The sequence below is a fragment of the Onychostoma macrolepis genome, chromosome 15, assembly GCF_012432095.1.
Source record: "Onychostoma macrolepis isolate SWU-2019 chromosome 15, ASM1243209v1, whole genome shotgun sequence".
Classification (NCBI taxonomy): Eukaryota; Metazoa; Chordata; class Actinopteri; order Cypriniformes; family Cyprinidae; genus Onychostoma; species Onychostoma macrolepis.
In genome coordinates, this window is record NC_081169.1 from 7,679,566 (window position 1) to 7,701,436 (window position 21,871).

The 21,871-nt window shown below is 34.8% G+C and overlaps 1 protein-coding gene across 1 annotated transcript; it reads left to right on the forward strand.

Moving 5' to 3' along the window:
• Positions 1-219: 219 nt before the first annotated feature.
• On the forward strand, positions 220-20,744 carry zgc:153184 (uncharacterized protein LOC751652 homolog). The gene is made up of 6 exons (XM_058745500.1): positions 220-529; positions 10,991-11,074; positions 11,345-11,413; positions 11,580-11,648; positions 15,259-15,462; positions 18,077-20,744. The coding sequence occupies exons 1-6, from the start codon at positions 524-526 to the stop codon at positions 18,500-18,502; spliced, it is 858 nt and encodes a 285-aa protein (XP_058601483.1). The 5' UTR covers positions 220-523; the 3' UTR covers positions 18,503-20,744.
• The last annotated feature ends 1,127 nt before the right edge of the window (positions 20,745-21,871 follow it).

Here is a 21,871-nt window from a genome sequence, read left to right on the forward strand (position 1 = left end):
TCACATTTCACTTTCATTATTTCGAGGCAAATAAAGAAAAACATGTACACTGTATAAATGAAACAAGATCACATATTTGTTCTAGACGTGCGCAGTCTTTTTTAATGCGATATCGCGCACATTACGCATAAAACTCTCGCACCTGACGCTCACATGATTGCCATCAATAACTTCAAACGGAGCATAATACTGGTTAAAGAAGGCAGTGTAGTAGGTTTTGTGACACAGCCAGTCTGTTTGTCATAACTGTTCATGACTCATAACTGTCCGGCTTCGAGTTTACTCAGAGTAGGGTGATCGTGATCAGACGCAGATGGACACCGTGTTTTGCGCAGCTCACTTGTCTTCTCAAGTCAACACCGCACAGTTTCTCTTCCTTTGTCGTTTGTGTTTTGAAGTGTTCGCAGATCTGGGTGTTGCTGACTAAACAAACGGAAAGTGGAGCTGCTGTCAGACTGGAGAACAGAGAGACGCATCTCGGATCTTGGATACAGAAGATCAACGCGGATAAACGTGTTTGAGGATGGAGGTATGATCTCGTTTTATGTATCTATTACTTTTTGCCTCTAGGTCCTGCAAAAAAATTAAAAATTAAATAAATAAATTTTAAAAAAATTCAAATTTGACTGCATAGCCAAATAAAAACTGCGAAAGACATTTGATTTAAAAGCCTATGTATATGGGACTCTAGTCACTTGTAAGTCGCTTTGGATAAAAGCGTCTGCCAAATGCATAAATGTAAATGTAAATGTAAATGTAAGTACTTAGTAGTAGCCATTGTACTTACATGAAATAAAATGTACTTACCATGTAACTAAGCTACAGCTACTTGTACACTTAAGTACAATCTTGATACACTTTATTTTAAGTAGCTTATGACTATGTAATATTCTGTCATTTTAATGTAATTAGAAATTTATTACATGTATTTAAGCTGTGTACTGGTGGGTTAAATCAAACTACGGTGCAGCTGGATAAGGTGTACGATATAAATACACATTAAGCACACTTAAGTACAATCTTGATACACTTTATTTTAAGTAGCTTATGTCTGTGTACTTACATTTATAATTACATTGTATAAAGTCTGCAACACATATGTAACAATCTTTTGGTTACATAAGTAGCTGTGTAACAGACTTGGCCTGTTACATATGTGTAACAGTAGCTGCCTATTACATCTACATAATTACAAACTGTAAGTACAGGCTGTTCCATAACTTAGTTACGTGGTAAGTACATTTAGTTTCACGTAACTACAACGGCTACTACTAAGTACTTAATTAGGTAATTACTCTGTATTATGGACACCTTAAAATAAAGTGTTACCGAATAATATTATTAATAACAATGTAAATGTATTTGGAGAATAGTAGTAGCTAGAATGTAACATTTATTATTATGACACTTCAAACTGCATGTGTGCTTTAATGACCTGTCAACAAATACTGTACTTGTTTCAGTATTTGTAAATGTCATTTAGTTTTTTTTTTTAGTTTATATATATATATATATATATATATATATATATATACAGACATGCCTTTACTGTTTAGTTCTGGAAAATTTAAGGGTTGTTGCTTTTTGAGAAATTTATGAGACTCCCTCTGATGACACCCCCTGGTATTGAGCAACTTTAAACAAAATTGCAAAGTTTGTTATGAAATTATAATTATTTATTTATTTTTTAATAGGAAAGTAAAGAAAGTTTGTTTTTGGTTAGCCGTGCTACTATAATCATTTAATTTTGACCCATATGTCTGCCAAAATATCTGTATCTATAAATCTCAGTTAGTCCACAGTGGCTGAAGTGAGCTACTGCAGATACACTATAACAGACATGTGCTGGTGAAATGACTACTCAGACTATTTTAACCCCAAATTACCACAAAATGAAGCAGGAAGGGCCGTCTGCAGAATATCTTCCTCTGTTTGAAAAGTAAGAGCATTGATTTTTTCTCTTAACCACAAGCATTAAAGTTCCTCACGTGGCATGTGGTGGTTGGGTTGTTACTTCTGCAAGTGTAATCAAAGAGCATTCAACTCTTTTCTTGGTGTTCATCTTAAGGTCATTAAAAGGGATGTGAAAGGAGGAGGTATGCTTTTCCACAGAATGTGCATGTTTGCACTATCAGTCAAAAGTTTGTATACACAAATACGAATCTATGTATATGTTTCTGAACATGATCATAACAACCTTATCTAAAAGCTTTTGTTTTTGTTTTGCTTAAAAGGTTGAAATTAGTTTTGGGGACAAATATACATTTTGCCTATATGATTTGAACAAATAGATAACTAAATAAATAACCCTCTATGCATGAAAATGACTTATGTAAGGAATAATTGATGACAGGCCGTTGTGCATTATGTTTCAATAATTCAACAGACTGGAGTCAATTATTCTGATTATACCATGGTTACCACACCTCAAGATATTGTTCAGAAGGCATTTGTCTGGTTTTTGTCCTTAAAATGCTCTTGTGTGTAGAACTCATCTCATCCCAAACCTCCATTGCTAATTCCAGTTACTGGAGAGAAAGTAAAATATATATATTTTTTAAATTAATAAAAATAAAATTGAATAAAAAAATAATAATAATAATAATTATATAACACAATACCCTAAATCTGTCCTCAGTCATGCATAAGAGAGTTAAAAGAATAATACACTCCTAAAAATAATAAAGGTTCCAAAATAAATATTTCCTCAGCGATGCATTTTTGGATCACCAAAGAACCTTTCAGTGAAAAGATCTTAAAAGAACTGTTATTTTCTTAGTGTAAAGAACATTTTTAATATTCTAATGAAATCTTCTTCTAAAGGACCTTTTGTGGAAAGGAAAGATTCCATGGATGTTAAAGGTTCTTCATGGAACCATCAACGCCAATAAAGAACCTTTATTTTCAAGAGTGTAGATCAATGTTTTGGTTACAGAATTCCCATTCTTCTATTTGTGCTTCCATTGTTACTATTATTCTACAATGTAGAAAATAGTCACAAAGAATGAGAAGGTGTGTCCAAACTTTTGATTTGTGATAGTGTACATGGAAAGCACCAGTGTGTTCATTTTTAATGGAAAGTTTACATAGATGAGTGAGAGGAAGAGAGCGAGTGAAGGATGACTGAGAGAGGAAACACAGGGAGGCTCATACTCATGAGAGAAAGCTCTTCTTTGTAGCGTGACTTCCTAGTAGAATAATGTAAAGAGAAAAGAAGAGCTTCTCAGAAGCACATCACTGCAGAAAGCAACACCATGTGAGAAAGTCATAAGGAAAATCCCACATACCATCACACTTAGAGAACTGGGAGTCCCCTCTGCTTGAGCATGTTGTGGAAGAAGGAAAGAGAACACAGTGTAACTGAAGATGTAAGAACGGACAAATATTATGTAATATTGTAGTAAGCCAACAATATTTCAAGTGCTTTAATTTAAGTCATTTCATTTTAAATATATAGAAGTTCAAAGGAACAGTTTATCCAAAAAAATTGAATTGTGTAAATATTTATTCTCATTCCCTCATGTCCAAACCCATATATATATATATTTCTTTCTTCTGTGGAACACAAAAGGAGATGTTGATGCTGCTCTTTTAATGAAAGTGTATGGTGACCAGGGGTTGTGCCCTGTACTTGAGAGTCTTTTAATGTTATACAATATCTTTGTGAGAGAAATAAATTGAAATTTAAGTTGTAATTTGTTGAAAATATAATATGTCCTAGCTCTCACATCAAGGGGCGTATCTAGAAAATTAATTATACAGTGGCAAAGGGATGGCATAAGTACCATGAGCAACCATCTAGTTCTTGTGGATTTATGGCCTCATATGCACATTTGTGTCCATGAATATTCATAACGGTACTATTACAAGTTATAGTCTATTTTGTTAATTAAAAAGAAGTTACAATAACAGTTTCCATTATTAACAAAGGTGGGAATGTCTGTATGTGGACATTACTGAAGTGCTCTATTCTATTCTAGAGTGCTCTGCTGTAAAAAGTGATAAGTTGACTTAACTTAAAAACATTGAGGAAACCCGTTGCCTTAAAATTATTAAGTAAATAGTAATTAATAAAAAAAGTTAAGTGAACTTGACAATTAACTTAACTTATTTTTTAAATGATCATTTATTTAAAAATTTTAAGGCAACGGGTTTCCTCAATTTTTTTAAGTTTAGTCAACTTATCACTTTTTACAGCAGAGCACTGTAGTATACAGCGACGCACTAGCATAGTCACCCAGAATACCCTAGCAACTCTTTAATAGAAAATAATTACCGTAGGCTACTCGACAAAGGTACTTGTCAAGGTATTTTGACTAGGTACTCAACAAAAATACAGCAATCTCAGATATCATATCTAGACGGGATTAGATTTCTCAGCTTTGGCTGAGAAGTAGCAGTTTTCTGATTAGTGAACACATATTTGCTTTCACATGGGTGCTAAGACTAGTGTTGTAGTCAAGACCACCTAAATCAAGACCAAGTCAAGACCAAGACCAGAGTGTGTTGAGACCAAGACAAGACAAAGACCAAGGCAGAGCGAGACCGAGTCAGGACCAAGACCATACCAGCACTCAAATTTATCAGAAAGATCCACAGTTACAGCTTGAAAAATGTCTTATTTTTAATCAATAAACACAATTAGAATAAGAAGACACTGTATAGAGCTGTTACCAATCAAATAAATTCACAACCAACAAAATTCATCTTTGCACAGGAAGTGGCACAGAAGTTGCATTTGAACTGGTATAACTATTACTGCATAAATACTGTTGAGATTGATGTTTTAAATATAAAATTTTGATTATAGAAATATGAGACTTTTAAATATGACACAGTAAACTAGGTGGTGGCAAATCACTTAATGAGTGAGTGACAGAATCATTCATTCAGCCGATTCTTTCAAAGATACCTTCAGTAACGAATTACCTCTGTGTGTTGCTCGGAAAAGCACAACAGTTCTGCTATTTGTTTATTTTTGTTGTGAAATAGCAAAAACTTTTTAAATTTAAAATTGTGTCTAAAATGTAATTCGTTGAACGTTTGAATAAAATCAATATAATATTTGCAGTAGTGCTTATATTCGTGAAAATGGCTCTCTTGCCTTTGTGATATTGCTTAATTCTATATGTTATAATTTAAAAACAAGATCTCATACAAGCACATTTGCAGTCATATCTTTTTGGGCATTTCCATTAATTTTGGTGCAATTTTTGACAATTCCCCACTAAATTCTGACCTAGTACGACAGTATCAAAAGAAATAAAATTAGAAATAAGTTACTGATTGCATTTGAAGCAGGAAGCTTCATCCAATCACGTTAATGAGGCTAACAAATAAATCAGACAATGCACCAGCAATTTAGTGATATCCCCACAGTTGTCTTGAAATACAATTCTGAGACCGAGAATTTCAAAAAATGGTCTTAAGGCCAGTCTCGAGGACTACAACAATAGCTCAGACCAAAATTGTGAATAATATGAAAAATCTGACAGCTATCTTTTTACAAAGTAAAATCTTTATTAAAATCTTTATCATTAAATAAAGTTCAGTGATATTCACAAATTCTTTATTTTTAAGTTATGCACTTTTATACTTGTTAGAGTATTGTGCCTTTAGCTTAACAACATGCTAATATCAAACGCTAAAATCAGCTGCAAATCAAATCTTCCTGTTTGTTATAACTGCTATTTGAAGAGAGTTCCAAACTGATCACCTTTGACAGTTGGAATGCTGCCTGAAGGTTTAGTAAGGCATACTTATTCTGCAAAATTTTGTGGGCCATGTCAAGTCAATTATAGGAATCGACACGATTGGGAGTCTTGAGTGAGGGCGTTCCAGACACAGATTTTGCTTATTGTCAAGTTGGTCTTGTGAATTGGTTGCATTGCCAGCAGAAATCTGCTTGGTTTGATGGTGACTTTTGTGCAAGCTGTGCTTCATTCATTGAACATTTTTTGAAATGTCGCTAATGTTACCGCACCTTAAGGAAGGAGCCAGATTTGTGGCTAACTAGGTTTTGAAACAGAACTAATGCATTTTTAACTGCCTTTTTGTATATGTCCCTGAAAAAAAAGATCATCATTTTTATTGGAAGAAAAAATTTAGTTTGCAACTTTTAGGACTACACACACGTACAGAATCCTTAAGCCAAAAAACGTTGTATAAAATCCTTTTCGAAGCTGTAGATATATAATAAATAAAGAATAAACATCCTGCCCAGCTTATCTTCACTAATATAAAACTTTTTTTACTGCATTTTGCTTGACTGTCAAACATTGGTATTAATTCCTGGTGAACACCTATAGTCTGTGTCATAATGTTCCCTCGTGTCAGGCCTCAATATATAGCTGTTTCTCCCATTGCTTTGAGTGATGTAACACACAGAGAACCTTTGTAAATATAAAAGCTGTGTGCCTGAAAGACCGGTGGAGGCAGTGGAAAAGTGTGATCTTCCGATGATGTAAAATTCAAACACATCATGTTTTCCTGGAATAGCTGAGATGGAGACTGTTCTCATATTAATGAGATGTGGAATGGCCGTATTATTCGAGTCTTAGCTGGCAGGACCATTCAGCTAGAGAGAATCAGTCCAAATCACCATTATCTTTTCTTTATGTCATTTTTTCCTGTTTTTTCGAGTTTATGTTCAATATTTTTCCTTTTACCTCATACATAGTGGATACTCATGACCCAGTCTTGAACCTTGGCTGAACTCTCAGAGGTCAGTGTGCAGAAAGTATGAATTCAAGTAAATTGCACCATGTGCATCTTGTGTCTACTGATAGTGTTCACTGATAGTGTTTTTGTGACAAAAACTCTCTTTAAGAGAAGCATCAAAGATGTACCAAGAGGTCAGCTGTCAAGTTTTCTTGCACATGATTAGAGGCGCAACAAAAAGTACTGTGGTGTGCGATGGTAAGTGTTATTTTTACATGGTAGTCAAAGATTTGTCAAAGAATTACAATGGGGCTTTTAAAACAGGTTTATAATACTTGGAGAAAAAGGTCCATTACTATTCACATTTATCTCAATGGAAGTTACTGGGCTATAGGGCAAGGGCTAACTGGAACAGTGATAAAATCACTGTAATGCAAAGACTGGAGTGGTTTACTGCTGTCATGATAATTCACCGTTTACAGCGTAAACTGTAATACATTGTCTGCAGATTTCACAAAACCATAGGCAATTTTGTTTTTTTCTGTGGTATCCTCTCGCACTAATTAACGCCCTTCCAAAAGAAGATGATAATCTGAGATATGACACATGTTGTGTCTGGTGCTCTGGAGCCATAAATTCAGCTGTCTCTGGATCAGTTTTGCTGTTGGATCCTCTTGTGACTGTAATTTGGTCGCTAGTTTTGCCAGTCAGAGAAACATCTGCTCAAGTAGGACAGCCCTGTGGGAAACTTTGTGGTTTTCCTTTATAAGTAAAGGTTTGGTTACTAAAAAGGGATTTACAGTCTGATACCTTCATTAAGAACTTTGCTGGGTTTTAAGTAAACCATGTATGTACTGGTGCTTTAAATTATTACAAGTACTGTGAATGTGCACTTACAGATACAGTTAAAAACCTATACTTGCAGATAATATAATATTGATTAAATAAAAGGCCACTTAAGTGTACTTAAAGAGAGTCCACTATCCAGACAATTTTTCTTAACACATTCTTATAAGTGCACTTTGTAATAATAATAATTTAGAAGTTTTACTTTAAATACATTTTAAGTCATTGTTTTTTCCCCACAACCTTTTGTTGTGCTTTAAAGAAGTACACTCGTGTTGACTAACATACTAAAGCACTAGTTAATATATTTTAAATGTACTAAATTGCAACTTCATCATTGCAAATGTGTAATTACAAATATATTTAAATGCATGACATACAAGTTTCAATAGAAATTACATTAAAGTTGTAATGATAAAGTGCACATCTCTGTCACAAGGGCTATTAGTGTGCTAATTATTTTAAGCTAAAATCTCTCTCTCTCTTATTTATTTATTTTGTAAATCTGACTAAATATTGCTGATTTGAAGGGTTTATTCACCCAAAATGAGCAAATTGGCTTCATTTAATCACCCGCATGCCATTTTTGATTAAAATGGATTAAGGTTTTATGGCCATTATTTAAAAAAAAAACTACTGTGTAGCTAGAAATCACTTTATTTTCTTTATGAGTTTTGTTACTCAGCAGAAACACTGTCAGTGTGGAAGCACAACACGAACCTGCTGTTGTGAAACAGTCCTGAAAGTGAATATGTTTCCATTAGAAATTCCATTTTGCAGTTATTGTATACACCTCTTCAACAAAATTTGAACCAGTGTTTCTCATACCACAAACTGCACATGAGCTTTCTCCTCTGACATGGTTTTTCTCAAGTATAACTGACCCAGACCCTCACAGGCCGGTCTGTGGTTTATTTCTCAGGCCACAGCACCCTAAAATAGAGCTTTCTGTACTCCCACTCCCAAAGCGAGCCCATAATTCCCACCCGCCTTACAGATTTAAAACGATCTCTGGCTTACTGATGTAGGTAAAATGATGCATTGTGTGTCTTGTTTTGTTTAAAACAGATTTGACTGTTTTAATTGGAACTGAATGTTTCGAGTAAAATCGACTTGACTGTAATATTAATGTACATTCTTTATGCAAAAATACATCACATTTAAATAAAACGATACATCTCTTAAATTCCTTGAAGGAAATACAAAGTCTATTTAACATGTGTTAATATGGATGGCATATTCCATTGTGATGTTTTTTCCTAGGGATTCCTTCTCAAGTCCTCTTTGCCAAAAATACCAATAAGGGTGGGTTTAAAAGACATTAAACAAATTTGTGACCCTATTGTCCTTGTTGTGAAGTTTACCATTTTCACAGGGGCTTTGTTTTCGAAGGACAGGAAAGAGTTAACAATAATGGGCGCCAAAATAATGAGTCAAGGGGTGGGTGGTCTCAGGGGAATTCTGCTTATCATGGTTGAAGAAAAGGAACTGCAGGAAATGGAGGGAAGTTGATTGGGGGAAACACGTCTTCTTTCTGAACTTGTAAGCACAAATGTGTGCAGCGGTATTCAGAAAGTGTGTGATGTTAAGTGAGAGTGTGTGCTTTTGTGGCTGGAGGAAGCAAGGCGAGTGGGGTCACCATGTGTGTGGACATCTAGTTAAATAAAGTGTGGAAAGTGTGTATATTTGGGAGATTTGGGTTTGAATGTTGTTGGAGAGATGTATTTCAGTTTGCAAAGTCTGGCAGAGCCACACAGAGAGAAAAAGGCAAATGTAAGATAAGTTCTTGCCAAGAACAAGTGCTTACTCTTGTGTTTGAGGCATTGAAACATACTTTGGGATAATGTTAAGCATAGATTCAGCCATGGCAAATGCTTTTATAAAATGTTCTTCACTTTTCAGTGAAACTGATATATTCCTCGTGATGAGACAGACTCCCCCCAGGCAGTAAGTGTGATGCTGGGTCAGCTGTGTTGCTGATAAACTCATGTTTGAGTTCAATACACCCATGTTTGTTCTTCAATGGAAAACAGCTGCTGTGTCCAGAATGTAAAACTAGTGTGCTGCATACTACAAAGTATAGCTCACAATTGTGACGTTGTATTTCTTATTAACAAACAAATATGACATATCTGACAAATTCAACTTTTTTTTCTCATAACTGCAACCTAATATTTTCTCAATCAGAAATATTATAATTTATATATAAATGATATATCCTAATTGTACTTTTATATCTAACAATTGCAGTTGTGACTCTGTCTTTCAATAACAAATTTATATATCACAAATTCAACTTTTTTTAATCTCTAACTGCAACTTTATATCTTTTGTTCACAAATTTATATAACCTACTTTTGACTTTATATCTCAGAATTGCAACCTTTTTCTCATAATTGTGACTTTAGATCTCACAATTGCAACTTCTTTCTTATAATTGTTTTTATCACACAATTGTGACTTTATACCTTTCAAAAACAAATGAATATCCCTCAAATTCAACTTTTTTTCTCCTAAATGCAAAGTTATATCTCTCACTCATAAATTTATATATCATAATTGTGACATTATATCTCACAATTGCAACTTTTTTCTCATAATTATGACGTCACATAAATTTGTCACAATTGCAACTTTATATTTCACAGCTGATCATTTCTCATTTCGAATAAATTTATAATATCTTATATCTTATAATGCAAATTCATTTGTGAATCACAATCTTCTTTTTTATTTTTTGCTTTAAGGTGGAAACAAGCTTCAATACCAGAGAGCAGTGTATAGCTGATGAATGATATAAAGCTGATAAATAAATGATACAGGCCAATAAAATGACATTTTATGTCAAATTTACACATATATTTTTGCCTTAATCATAACGGACATTGGAGAACTCAAAGGAAGGTGGAGGGAGAGAGAGGGAGAGTGAAAATGGAAATTTGAATCAAATCCTGGATTCAAACTCTGGTTGTTTTGTGAAAAACAAAAATCTTGCCAGTCTGATTAAAACATGAAAGTATCAGATGTAATAGAAATCACAGCCAATTATACATTCAGATACTACGCACAGTTTGCATACTGCAAAAATAGAGCGGTAATGTGCTCTTCCAAGTATAGCCAGCCTCTCCACCACCCCCCTCTCACCATTTCTTAGTTTTGAAAGGTCTTTCATTTTCCATTTGTTCTTAAGTAAGAAAACATGTCTAGTAAAAACAAGCACATGCTGCATTTTGATCCCATTATTGCATCATGCTTGTCTTATGTAATGGGCCCGAAAAAGACGCCCATGTGTAAAATGAGCAGTAGGGTGTGTACTTTCCCCCGCAAGCTTCCTCGCTTGTGTTTGGTGGTCTGAGCTTCACTACAGGCCCTGTGGGATTCTGTGTCAATAAAGTGAGATCAGGATACTGTGGCCCATCAGCAAAGAATATCCAACAGTAACACCTTTGAGTGAAACAAACAGTTTCTGCTTTTCTGCTTGCAGGAGGAAGCGCCAGTCAAGCCGTCAGTAGCTCAGCTGGCTGGAAAACTCAAAGGTTATGCACTGCCAATGCCAGGAAACATGGAGGTAGTGGAACATCTGACGTCTTTCTGTCAAAATGATGTTTGCTTTTATTCATATATCGATTCAATTAAATGGTACAAAAATCCTTGAGGAATGGTTCTGAAGCAATGTGTGTCAATGTTGGCCTGCAAATTAACTGAGGAGTTCTACTGTTAACAAAAGTGGTGATTCCACCTAGAGTCAGTTACAAAGTCTACTGACAGTCTTGTTAGTGAATAATGAACATATTTTATTTTCATGTATTGTAGCTTACAGTACGGTTCTGAATTACAGGTGATATCTATGAGAAGCCCCCCATGTTCTCTGGTGATAAACAACCAAAAAGATGAAGAACATGAAGAGGTGAGCATGTAAACATTGACACATTAGTTACTAATTGAGCTATAAATAGGTCATTAATGTTAAAACACCTAGTTATATCCTTATGCCAGGAATCCATGTAAAATGGACTCATCTCAAATGTCTTTGAAGTAACTTATTTGTTTGAAGTAAACTGTATTTGTTGCAGAAGTTGTCTGTCTGTCCTCATCCTCCTAAGATGAAGATAAAGAGTTCACCTCTTATTGAAAAACTACAGGTGAGATTTCCTTGATTATCCACTTTACACAAGATCTTAGTTTCAGCCAGCTGTTTGCACAAGTTTTCACCATATGAAATATGCATTTGAAAAAAAGGAAAAGGACTTGGCGTGTGGCGTCCCATACTTGGAATTCGTGCTCTGCAGTGAAAACAAACACACACACACACACACACACACACACACACACACACAAACAAACACACACATGTTCGTTTTTGTCAAAAGTGGGGACATCCCATAGGCGTAATGGTTTTTATACTGTACTTACTGTATGTGCTATTGCACTACACCAAACCTACCCCTTACAGGAGACTGTGCATTTCAACTTTCCCCCAAAAAACCTCACTATGTATGATTTATAAGTTTTGAAATGTGGGGACATGGGTCAATGTCCTGAAAAGTCACCTCCACCTTGTAATACCTATGTCATACCTTTGCCATTATACAAATCTATGTCCTGACTATACACACACACACACACACACACACACACACACACACACCTCAAGGGTCTCACCTCAGTTGTGGTATTGAAGGTGGACAGAGCACTGTACATTCACTCCCCCCACCTACAATCCCTGCCAGACCTGAGACTCAAACCCACAACCTTCAGGTTACAAGTCCAACTCTCTAACCATTAGGCCACAACTGCCCCCTTACTTGCATGAAAGATGCTAACCTTGCAGGTTTGTTAGGTTGCTTATCAATTTCACATATCATTTCCAAAGTGCACTTTCATTCAGGAAACAGGAAATCTGTTGCCTCGTGAAACTATTTTCTGAAATATGTAATTAAGAAGTAACTTGCATGTAACTGTCACATTGCTAAACATGACGAAGAAGACAAAGATGAGTCCAAACAGGCTTTAATTAATCCACAAAGAGATAAGAGTTCACAACCAAGGTATAGCATACAAACAATACCGGATGAGGGAAACAAACAAAGGGAGCTAATGAGTTAATTACAGTTTTTTTTCAACTGCTTACACACATTTTCAAAACTTTGCCTCTTTTTAAAACTTTACACACAAATCCAAGAATTGCACACACAAAATGCCTCACATCTCTTGCAAAATGAAGCACTGTGTTCAAGATATCACAAACACATCTCAAAAGCGGACATTTGTCTTATGTTGCAAACACCTTTGCCATTATATCATATTTTTGGATATATCATGTACACACAGTTATTCAAATCCTAAAGCTCTTCTTTCATGAGCTCCTATGTAGCCTACATTTCTGTACAAGACTGAAAGTAATTGTCAGAGAGATGTTGAAAAATTCACAGTAAACACAAAAGCAAGATTGAAACCAAACTTTTTTTACTGTAAACATTTGTGGTACAGTATTACACAGTATGAAAGAAAATACATAGTTGTGTAGATGTATATTTATAGGCCATGATTGGTTGAGTAAAGCAATGAATGTTTGCATATGGGAGGAGTTAGTGTGAGGCACTGATGAATTAGAGTGGAATTTTGATTGGTTGTGTTTGAAAAAGGAAATTAAGGTACTTCCTTAATTAATGAGTAACAGGTGAACTGAATGAGACTGAATCAAACAGACAGGAAAACTAGGTCAAATAATGGGGCAAACAGAATCAACAACACAATGAAACAAAGCCTACATGTCTTCAAAATATAGAGAGTTTTCCATATATTTTAAATGCATATGCTTCCTGCAGCATTAGGAATATCTTTTATTTATTTATTTTGTACAGGCCAACTTATTGTCTATTTTGAACATCAAAATATTAGTCATATTATAGAATTTGTACTTGCTCCTACTTTTATAAAACTCTACTGTCACCTAGTGTTGATAACATGCTGTTGCAAGGGCATATCAAACACAAGACCACACAATGGCTTAAGATGTTCAGAATGGTATGCTACGATAATACTCTTAGTATTTATGCAGTAGTGTATATTATAGTATGTATACTATACATACAATAGTATGCAAATGGAGTTCTTCTATTATAACCAATGAGCTCAATATAATAATATCCACTAAGACATTTTATCATCTTCGTTTAGTCATTATTTTATCAAACTTACAAAATGTGAAAACTGGACACTTTTACTTAAAACCAGTAGGCAGTATACAGTGTTAATGTGCAATTTGCAGTAAACAATATTCAAGGATTTTTAATGCACATTTTCTGCCACCTAGAGTTTAAATAGTACTACTGCATGGTCAATACCTGCAACTAAACCCTACACAGCATCTCTCATGAGAGGTGTCTAGTTAGTTTGAACTGTCATTGGTCCGTGGGATATGTCTGCTCATAAAAGGGACAGGTCTGCACCGTCTCCTCCAATTGGTTCAGGTAAGGACTCTAATGAGATAACGGCTTAGCCTCAGTTGCTGAGTGCTGAGCTGTACTAGACTCGACTTAGCAGCTATCAGGCAGTCATGGGACAAAAGGGTTGCCGTTTCTCTCTCTTCTTGTTCTCCCCTGTACAGGTAGGAGATATTAATTTCAGAATAACGTCTTTCATAAACTAAGCCTGATCTATGTCCAACAGCCTATGCCAGAGGTTAACCATGGGTAACACACAGGTAGTCAAGGTAAAGATAACTTTAAGAACCTAGATATTACTGTGAATTGTCTGACGAACATGTATTTTAATTGCCATTTAAAAGCAATTATTAAAAAAAAAAAAAAAAAAAATTCTAACAGCGTTCTACAAACATGAATAACTTTTAATTAGTTGTTTTTATTGTTTTAATTTTAACTACTTAATGTATTTTTTATTCATTAAAATATTTTAACATATATTAAGTATATTGCATTTTCTGTTTTTACTAAAATATTAGCTTGCCATAATAGCTTTATTAAATTTATAATTAAAAAAAAAATTGTATTCACTTTTTAAAATAATATTTACATGTATAACATTAAATGTTATATTTCCATTTTAAAATATTATGTTTCTTTTAATAATTTTGTCAAATAAGCTTGATTGATTACTTATTTTTTTATTTTATTAATTGGCTTTTTGCCTTTAGTAAATACAAAAGTGGTGATTTTGACAGGAAAGTGGTGGGAGAGAGAATGAGAACAGCTTAAAGACATGACCCGAGCCAAACTCAAACCTGAGTACCTTAGATCAGTTTTATTTTATTATCATTGATATACTATTATAGTTTTTGTTATTCTAAATTAAATTTTAGTTTTTACTTTAGTCTTAGTAATTTTGCCATTTTTGTTAGTTTGTCATTTTTATTAATTAATGTTTATTTATTTTTGATTCATTAATTTTAGTTTATTTAGTTAATAAGTTAAACTAAATAAACCTTAGAAACTAGCTGAAATAAATGTTTTGTTTTTTTTACTGTTTTAACCCGGAGTTGAGCACAACAGTTATATATCTTGAACGATGCACTGCCCTGTGTGCCACTAAATACATATTTAATAATGAGTAAAATAATTGTTCATTTAACTCCCACAATTTTATTTACATCTCATCATCAGTAAGTTGCATTATGTTAATGTACATTATATCATCCACTTTGTTCTCTAAATATTGGCATTTTAGAAACAATTGACCACTAGTTTTGTCTCTATTCAAGAACATAACAGATTCTTTCCTTCTCTCTTTAAGGCCAATCTTGCCCTCTCTCCAGCTGTCCTGCTCTCCCCACCCAAAAGTCCAGAGTCCAAACAGCCGTCCACTGCCTCAAGTCCCATCAGCCCCCGCAGATCCCTGAGCTCCACCCTGCAGCCCACTCAGCTGTCCTGTGAAGATGAGGCGCCGGTTAGCTTCGAGCAGCCGGTCGAGGGTACACCACTGCCCAGCATCAACAAGGTCAAGTAGTTTGTCAATATCAATAGCAATACAAAGGATTTCACTTTCCAAAATACATTTAAAGTATGCTTTACTCTTGTTTGGGAACTTACTGTAACGTCAATGAGACACAAGCCTGTCCCTTACAATGAAGATTTGATTCAGATAAAGTGATATTCATTTATATTTAGTACAAAATATTTACATTTTAAATAAACTGGGCTGACAAAAATTCCTATACTTCAGAAGAGTGGAAATGTCTGGGACATGATAATGGTAAAAAAAAAAAAAACAAATTAGATGGTAGAAGAATTGCTTTTTTCAAGAGATTGCAAATATGTGACCCTGGACGACAAAACCAGTCTTAAGTGTAAATTTTTCGAAATTGAGATTCATACATAATCTGAAATCTGAATAAATAAGCTTTCAGTTGATGTATGGTTTGTTATGATAGGACAATATTTGGCCGAGATACAACTATTTGAAAATCTGGAATCTGAGGGTGCAAAAATATCAAAATATTGAGAAAATCGCCTTTAAATGTGTCCAAATGAAGTTCTTAGCAATGCATATTACTAATCAAAAATTAAGTTTTGATACATTTACGGTAAGAAATGTATAAAATATCTTCATGGAACATGATTGTTACTTAATATCCTAATGATTTTTGGCATAAAATAAAAATCTATAATTTTGACCCATACAACGTATTTTTGGCTATTGCTACAAATATACGCCAGACTTAAGACTGGTTTTGTGGTTCAGGGTCACATATTGTGTGTGAGAATGCAAATGTTGTGCGAGAAAATGCAACATTTTTCTGGGTAATGCAATAATTTAGCAAGAGATGCGAAAGCATTGAAATATGATTTTTCTTCCCATTTCATAATTGTTTTTGTCTCCTTAGGGACTCCATAGTAATGTTTTTTGAATGTGTATATATAAATATAACTATAAAATATGCCTTAAAAATTGCATAAAACTCTTTTTGAGGGATACTTAGAAGTTACTTAATCAAATATATACTGTAACTGGTTTAGGATGAATAATTATTGGAAATGCAAGGCTGTACACATATTTTGGACTGTGAGTGATGGTTTAAGTTCAGTTGATCATTGAAAACCTGTATTTGTTGTAGACTAATGTGAATAGCAAAACATGATCTCTTGAAAGTTCAGCAGTAAACTTTTACAGGCTTGCTGTTTCTCAGAGAATCTCTGATGTGTGCAGAATAGGATCTGATGATATCAGCATCAAGGTGCACATCTCTTTTGCGTGCAGCCAGTATTGTTGGCTTAAGCTCTGTGTAAGCCTATAGAGACTGTCCATGCTCTGCCTGAGGACATAACAACAGGGTTTGCAAACTCTAATCCAATCAGGTCACTTCTGCATCACACCCTCTGCACCTCTTCAAAGAGCATTCACAAGAGAATGCAGCCATAAGACATGATTGTTCATATTCTGCACTTAGCTGCTGAACTAGCCTATACTCTTTGATTCCGGAATGCAAATATAATCTACTACTGTACATTTGACAAATTATGCAGTATTCATACAGAGCATGCTACTTTGCATGTATATGCCACAATGCATTTGGCTCAACGCCACCTTCCAGTTTCATTGTGAGGAATAATTTGGTAGTAATACCAGCTTTAAATTTAAAATTTTCTACAGAAAACATTTTGAAATATATTTTATTGCTTTTTGCATCAAGTAAATAGGCAGTATGTAATGCAGGGTCGACTACACTACATTGCTGCTGTTTAGAATTAAAATTTATGTCGCGAGATTTGCAAATAAATCATTCTTTTGATACAGTCTGATGAATGGATTCACAAAAAGGTCTGAATCTGTTTGCAATTCAGTTTGATTAATTTGGAAAGTTCACTTAGTAACGGAATAATTTTTAGTGATTTCTAACACTGAAATAATGACGGAATGTTGTACTGTATAAGACAGGAAACATAATAATGAGATGTTTGGATGATATGTTTAATTCACTGTAGAAACCAAACTAGTCTTTTATCATTTATCAGAAAAATCCTCTTTTTGTTTGTTGTGTATAAAATATAGCAGAATTACTGCCGTCATGAGCAACAGCTATGTTCGCAAAACCTAATCTTTCCACCTAGACATCATTTTAGGGCATCATATGTTCGCTCCCAACATGCTGGCTATATTAAAAACTAGGCAGAAACCATCACAGGAAGGAAGTATCCACTGCAGGAACCAGAGACTGAATTGCAACAAGCTGTGGTTGACTAGTCAAGAAGAATGTTGATTTATAAATTTGCTTTATTTCACTTAGTACTAAAAAGTATCAATAAAAATGGTTCAATATAATTAAAATGCCATATTACCATATTGAGAGGAACAGCCAGCATCACCACCTAAATTTTTTTTTTTTTTTTTTATAAATGATTAATTCAATAAATGAGTATTGTGTTGTTAGCTTAGCAACATGCTAATGCCAAACTCTGCTGGAATCAGTTGCGAGTCGATTGTCCTGTGTGGTAAACATGACGAGGGCTATTTGTGTGGCACGTGGAGTTACAGCTAATGTAGAGTGTTTCATTTATGAAGTTCTGTGCAGTTAGCATGTTGTTTATTTAGCATTGCATTGTGCACTTCACAGAGTCGAGCTAGGCTGTCTTTTAAGCGACGGCTGCCCACACGACAACACAGGAAGTCAGCATGTGAGGAGGCAAAATGGAACGAGGGAAATGACTCTCCGTGTGAACCAGATAGTCAACAGCAAAATGGAGATGAAGGGGAATTGATTGGTGGGCCTTCGCAGGAGGATGCAGAAGATAAAATGGACTCTGCACAACCCACCAATGGCCCACAACAGGAAAAAGACAGGACAGAGCACAGAGATGTACCCCAAGAAAATGAGGGGACCCAAGTAACCCATATAGGAAATCAGGAAGTAACTGAAGGAGGATATGAACCTTCTGACTGTAAACAGGCCCAAAAAGAAGAGAAGGAAGAAACCGAAGAGGACAGGACAGAAGTGAAAGAGGACAAGGAAGTGCTGGATGCAGAGAACAACCCAGAATAGAAGCAACAGGTCATCAAAATCAAAACAAATTTTTTTGCCAATAAACATTGATTTAGCAACCTATTATTGCAGACAACAATTGAATTACTGGAGTTTTTCAAACAAACGTTCAGGTGAACTCATTGAGAACAGACTCCAATATAGATGAAGAGGGACCTCTTTAGGACTGTGGATTTATGGACTTAATATTGCTAAAGCAAATATTACACAAAGGGTTAGATGTCATCAACACACTCTCATTTGTTTTATGTTTTGGAGAATTGGTGGTGAATTTGTACAGTCTGTATGTTTGTATCTCCTTGCACCCCATTGCTGGTTGGGCTTAGTGGTGGACCCTTTTTTTAATTAATTTTTTTTAGATTTTTGTACAAATAAAATTGTACAAATTTACCAACTGCAAAAAAATAAATAAAAGAAATATAATAATAATAATAAATATGTTTTATCAAGAGATCAGGTGGGATCTTTTAGCTAAAATGAAGCCGTTATATCAAACCCTGAGTTTCTATTCAAACTCTGTAGGGTATGTCTGAATAATTCATATGCCTCTGTCTTGCTTGCTTTTGCTTTTAAATAAACTTATGTTGAATTCTTATTTGCTGTTCAGAGAACGAGATCGCTTTTACCTTTGGAAAGTATTCTCCATTTGAAAAGTTCCAGCCTTCACCCGATTTGAATATTTATGTGATTCAATCTACAAAATGACAAATATCATTGAAATAGGAGTGTTTTTATTGACTTGTCAGTTTTATTGACATGCCTCTGTGACAGTCCTAGGCTCTGTAAACAGCAAAAGTTGGCTAGAAATGCTTCATAAGTACTTCAGAAATGCTTTATCTGTCAGTCATTTTGAGTGTTTAGGTTTGCTGACATTGAGTTGGCTGACAGGCTTGTGGAGAGGGTGTGTGGTTGCCCTCCACTAAGTTGCAAAATCATGAGTTACTTACTGCACTTTTATTGTCTGATTATAATGAAATGCACAGTTTTTAAAATCTTGCAGAAAAATGATAAATATAAACAATACAACGAACTAGTGGCAGATATTGTGAAAGCCAAATTGACCCGCAGTCTCCACTGCTGCTATGCAAAGATAGCTACTTTATTATTAAATAAAATGCCTGGAATGTATCACTGTGACTGCAAAGCTACTGTACTGCATCAATGACCTTTTACTTCCCATATAAGAGTGAATAAAGAGCTTTATTTACACTTACCAGATGCTCTCCTTTATTATATACAGCAATTAAGGGTTAAGCATTTGTAATGAATTGTAATGATATCTGGTCTTTTCTCATAGTTCTCTTTGTTTAACATTAAAGGGATACTCAAATCGAAAATGAAAATCATATCATCATTTACTCACCCAGTTGACTTTCCCTCTGTTGAACTCAGAAAGAGTTATTCTGCAGAATGCTAAAGCTGCTGACAATTAAAGTGCAAATATGCAAACCCTCTTATTATGAATCGATTTTCCTTTCAAATATAGGCTAATTACATATCAAAATGTCAATTATGATTGATTACATGACGTGAGCAAACCAGGTGAAATGGTTGGAAATCCCCTCAGGTCTGTCCTCGCCTACTGATCCGGAAACTCCCATTGCTGTTCTGCAGAGACCAGGGCCGTGTGCATAAACTGCTTAGACTAGACTTAAAAGTTAGTCATCTAATTTGTTTCTGCAAGACTGGTAATTTAATTATAAATAATTTTTTATAATCAGTCACGCAAAAACGTAGATTGGATCGAATTTAAATCTGAAAATTAAGGTTGATTACCACTTGATTAGTCAAACTAGTTCTTAAGACAGTCTTTCTTAACATGTTGATGTTAATGCAACTGGCTCCAGTACTTGTAAGACTTCGGCACAACGTGTTGCCACGCTGTAACCTGTTTGAACAAGTTTGAATGAAGTTTGGCAGCTGTGGAAGAGACAGAGTTATTATTATTATTATTTCCAGCTATATGTGCTGAAAAGTGGTTCATTTCTTGAGGATTTGAATGAATGCTGCTGGTCCATCCTAATAATGTGCAGAAAAAAAATTAGTAGTGTGACAGTGCCAAAATGTGCGCTACATGGTTAAAACGGGCTTGATAAATTTAACATATACACTCATATAGTAAACACATGTAAAATAAAGAAATAAATTCTTTAAAGTTTTTATGCTCAATTGTTTTATAATTTTGTAACTGATTTTGTTCAACAGAGGAAAATGATGCAGTTATTTAGACTGGATAAAAGAGGGTTAAAGTGATTAATGTGGACTAGACAGAAGACAGTGGAATTTTAAAACCAATATTTTTTCACTGTCTTCAGGCTCAATTCCACCAAAAGTGAACCCACTGCAATCAAACAAAGCTTCGAACTGACTTCACTTCACTAAAATGATACAAGCCTAGATACAGAGCTCCGTCTGAAAGTAGGCTACCTAATATTCTCGATACAAGCCTCGAAGCCTCCGTACTAGTCATAACAACACTAATTTTCATTGCTGGGTAAATTCGGTGCTTTTGCAGTGTATCCGGAAAGTATTCACAGCGCTTCACTTTTTCCACATTTTGTTATGTTACAGCTGTATTCCTAAATTAATTAAATTCATTATTTTCCTCAAAATTCGACAAACAACACCCCATAATAACAACATGAAAGACGTTTGATTGAAATCTTTGCAAATTTATTAAAAAAATAAAAATAAAGAAAAAAATCACGTGTAGCCTACATAAGTATTCACAGCCTTTGCCATGACACTCAAAATTGAGCTCAGGTGCATCCTGTTTCCACTGATCATCCTTGAGATGTTTCTACAACTTGATTTGAGTCCACCTGTGGTAAATTCAGTTGACTGGACATGATTTGGAAAGGCACACACTTGTCTATATAAGGTGCCACAGTTAACAGTGCATGTTGGAGCACAACAGGACAGTGACCCTAAGCACACATCAAGAGTGGCTTATAGATGATGCTGTGAATGTCCTTGTGGCCCAGCCACAGCCTGGGCTTGAACCCAATCAAATATTTCTGGAGAAACCTGAAAATGTGCGTCTGCCCCCATCCAACCTGACAGACCTTGAGAGGTGAAGAACCAAGGAGAAGAATGGCAGATAACTGCCAAATGATGATCAAAGCTTGTTGCATCGTACCCAAAAAGATTTGAGGCTGTAATTGGTGCCAAAGGTTCTTCAATAAAGTATTGAGCAAAGGCTGTGAAAACTCATGTACATGTGATTTATTTATTTTGTGTTTTTTCGTTTTTTATAAACTTGCCAAGATTTCAAACAAACTTCTATCACGTTGTGATTATGGGTTATTGTTTGTAGAATTTTGAGGAAAAGAATGAGTTTAATTCATTTTGGAATAAGGCTGTAACATA

What these genes read in the sequence shown, in the direction of transcription:
- zgc:153184 (XM_058745500.1), top strand. An exon ending in CAATGCCAGGAAACATGGAG is followed by an intron (nt 11,075 to 11,344) that starts GTAGTGGAACAT and finishes TCTGAATTACAG; the next exon opens with GTGATATCTATGAGAAGCCC. An exon ending in CTCTTATTGAAAAACTACAG is followed by an intron (nt 11,649 to 15,258) that starts GTGAGATTTCCT and finishes TCTCTCTTTAAG; the next exon opens with GCCAATCTTGCCCTCTCTCC.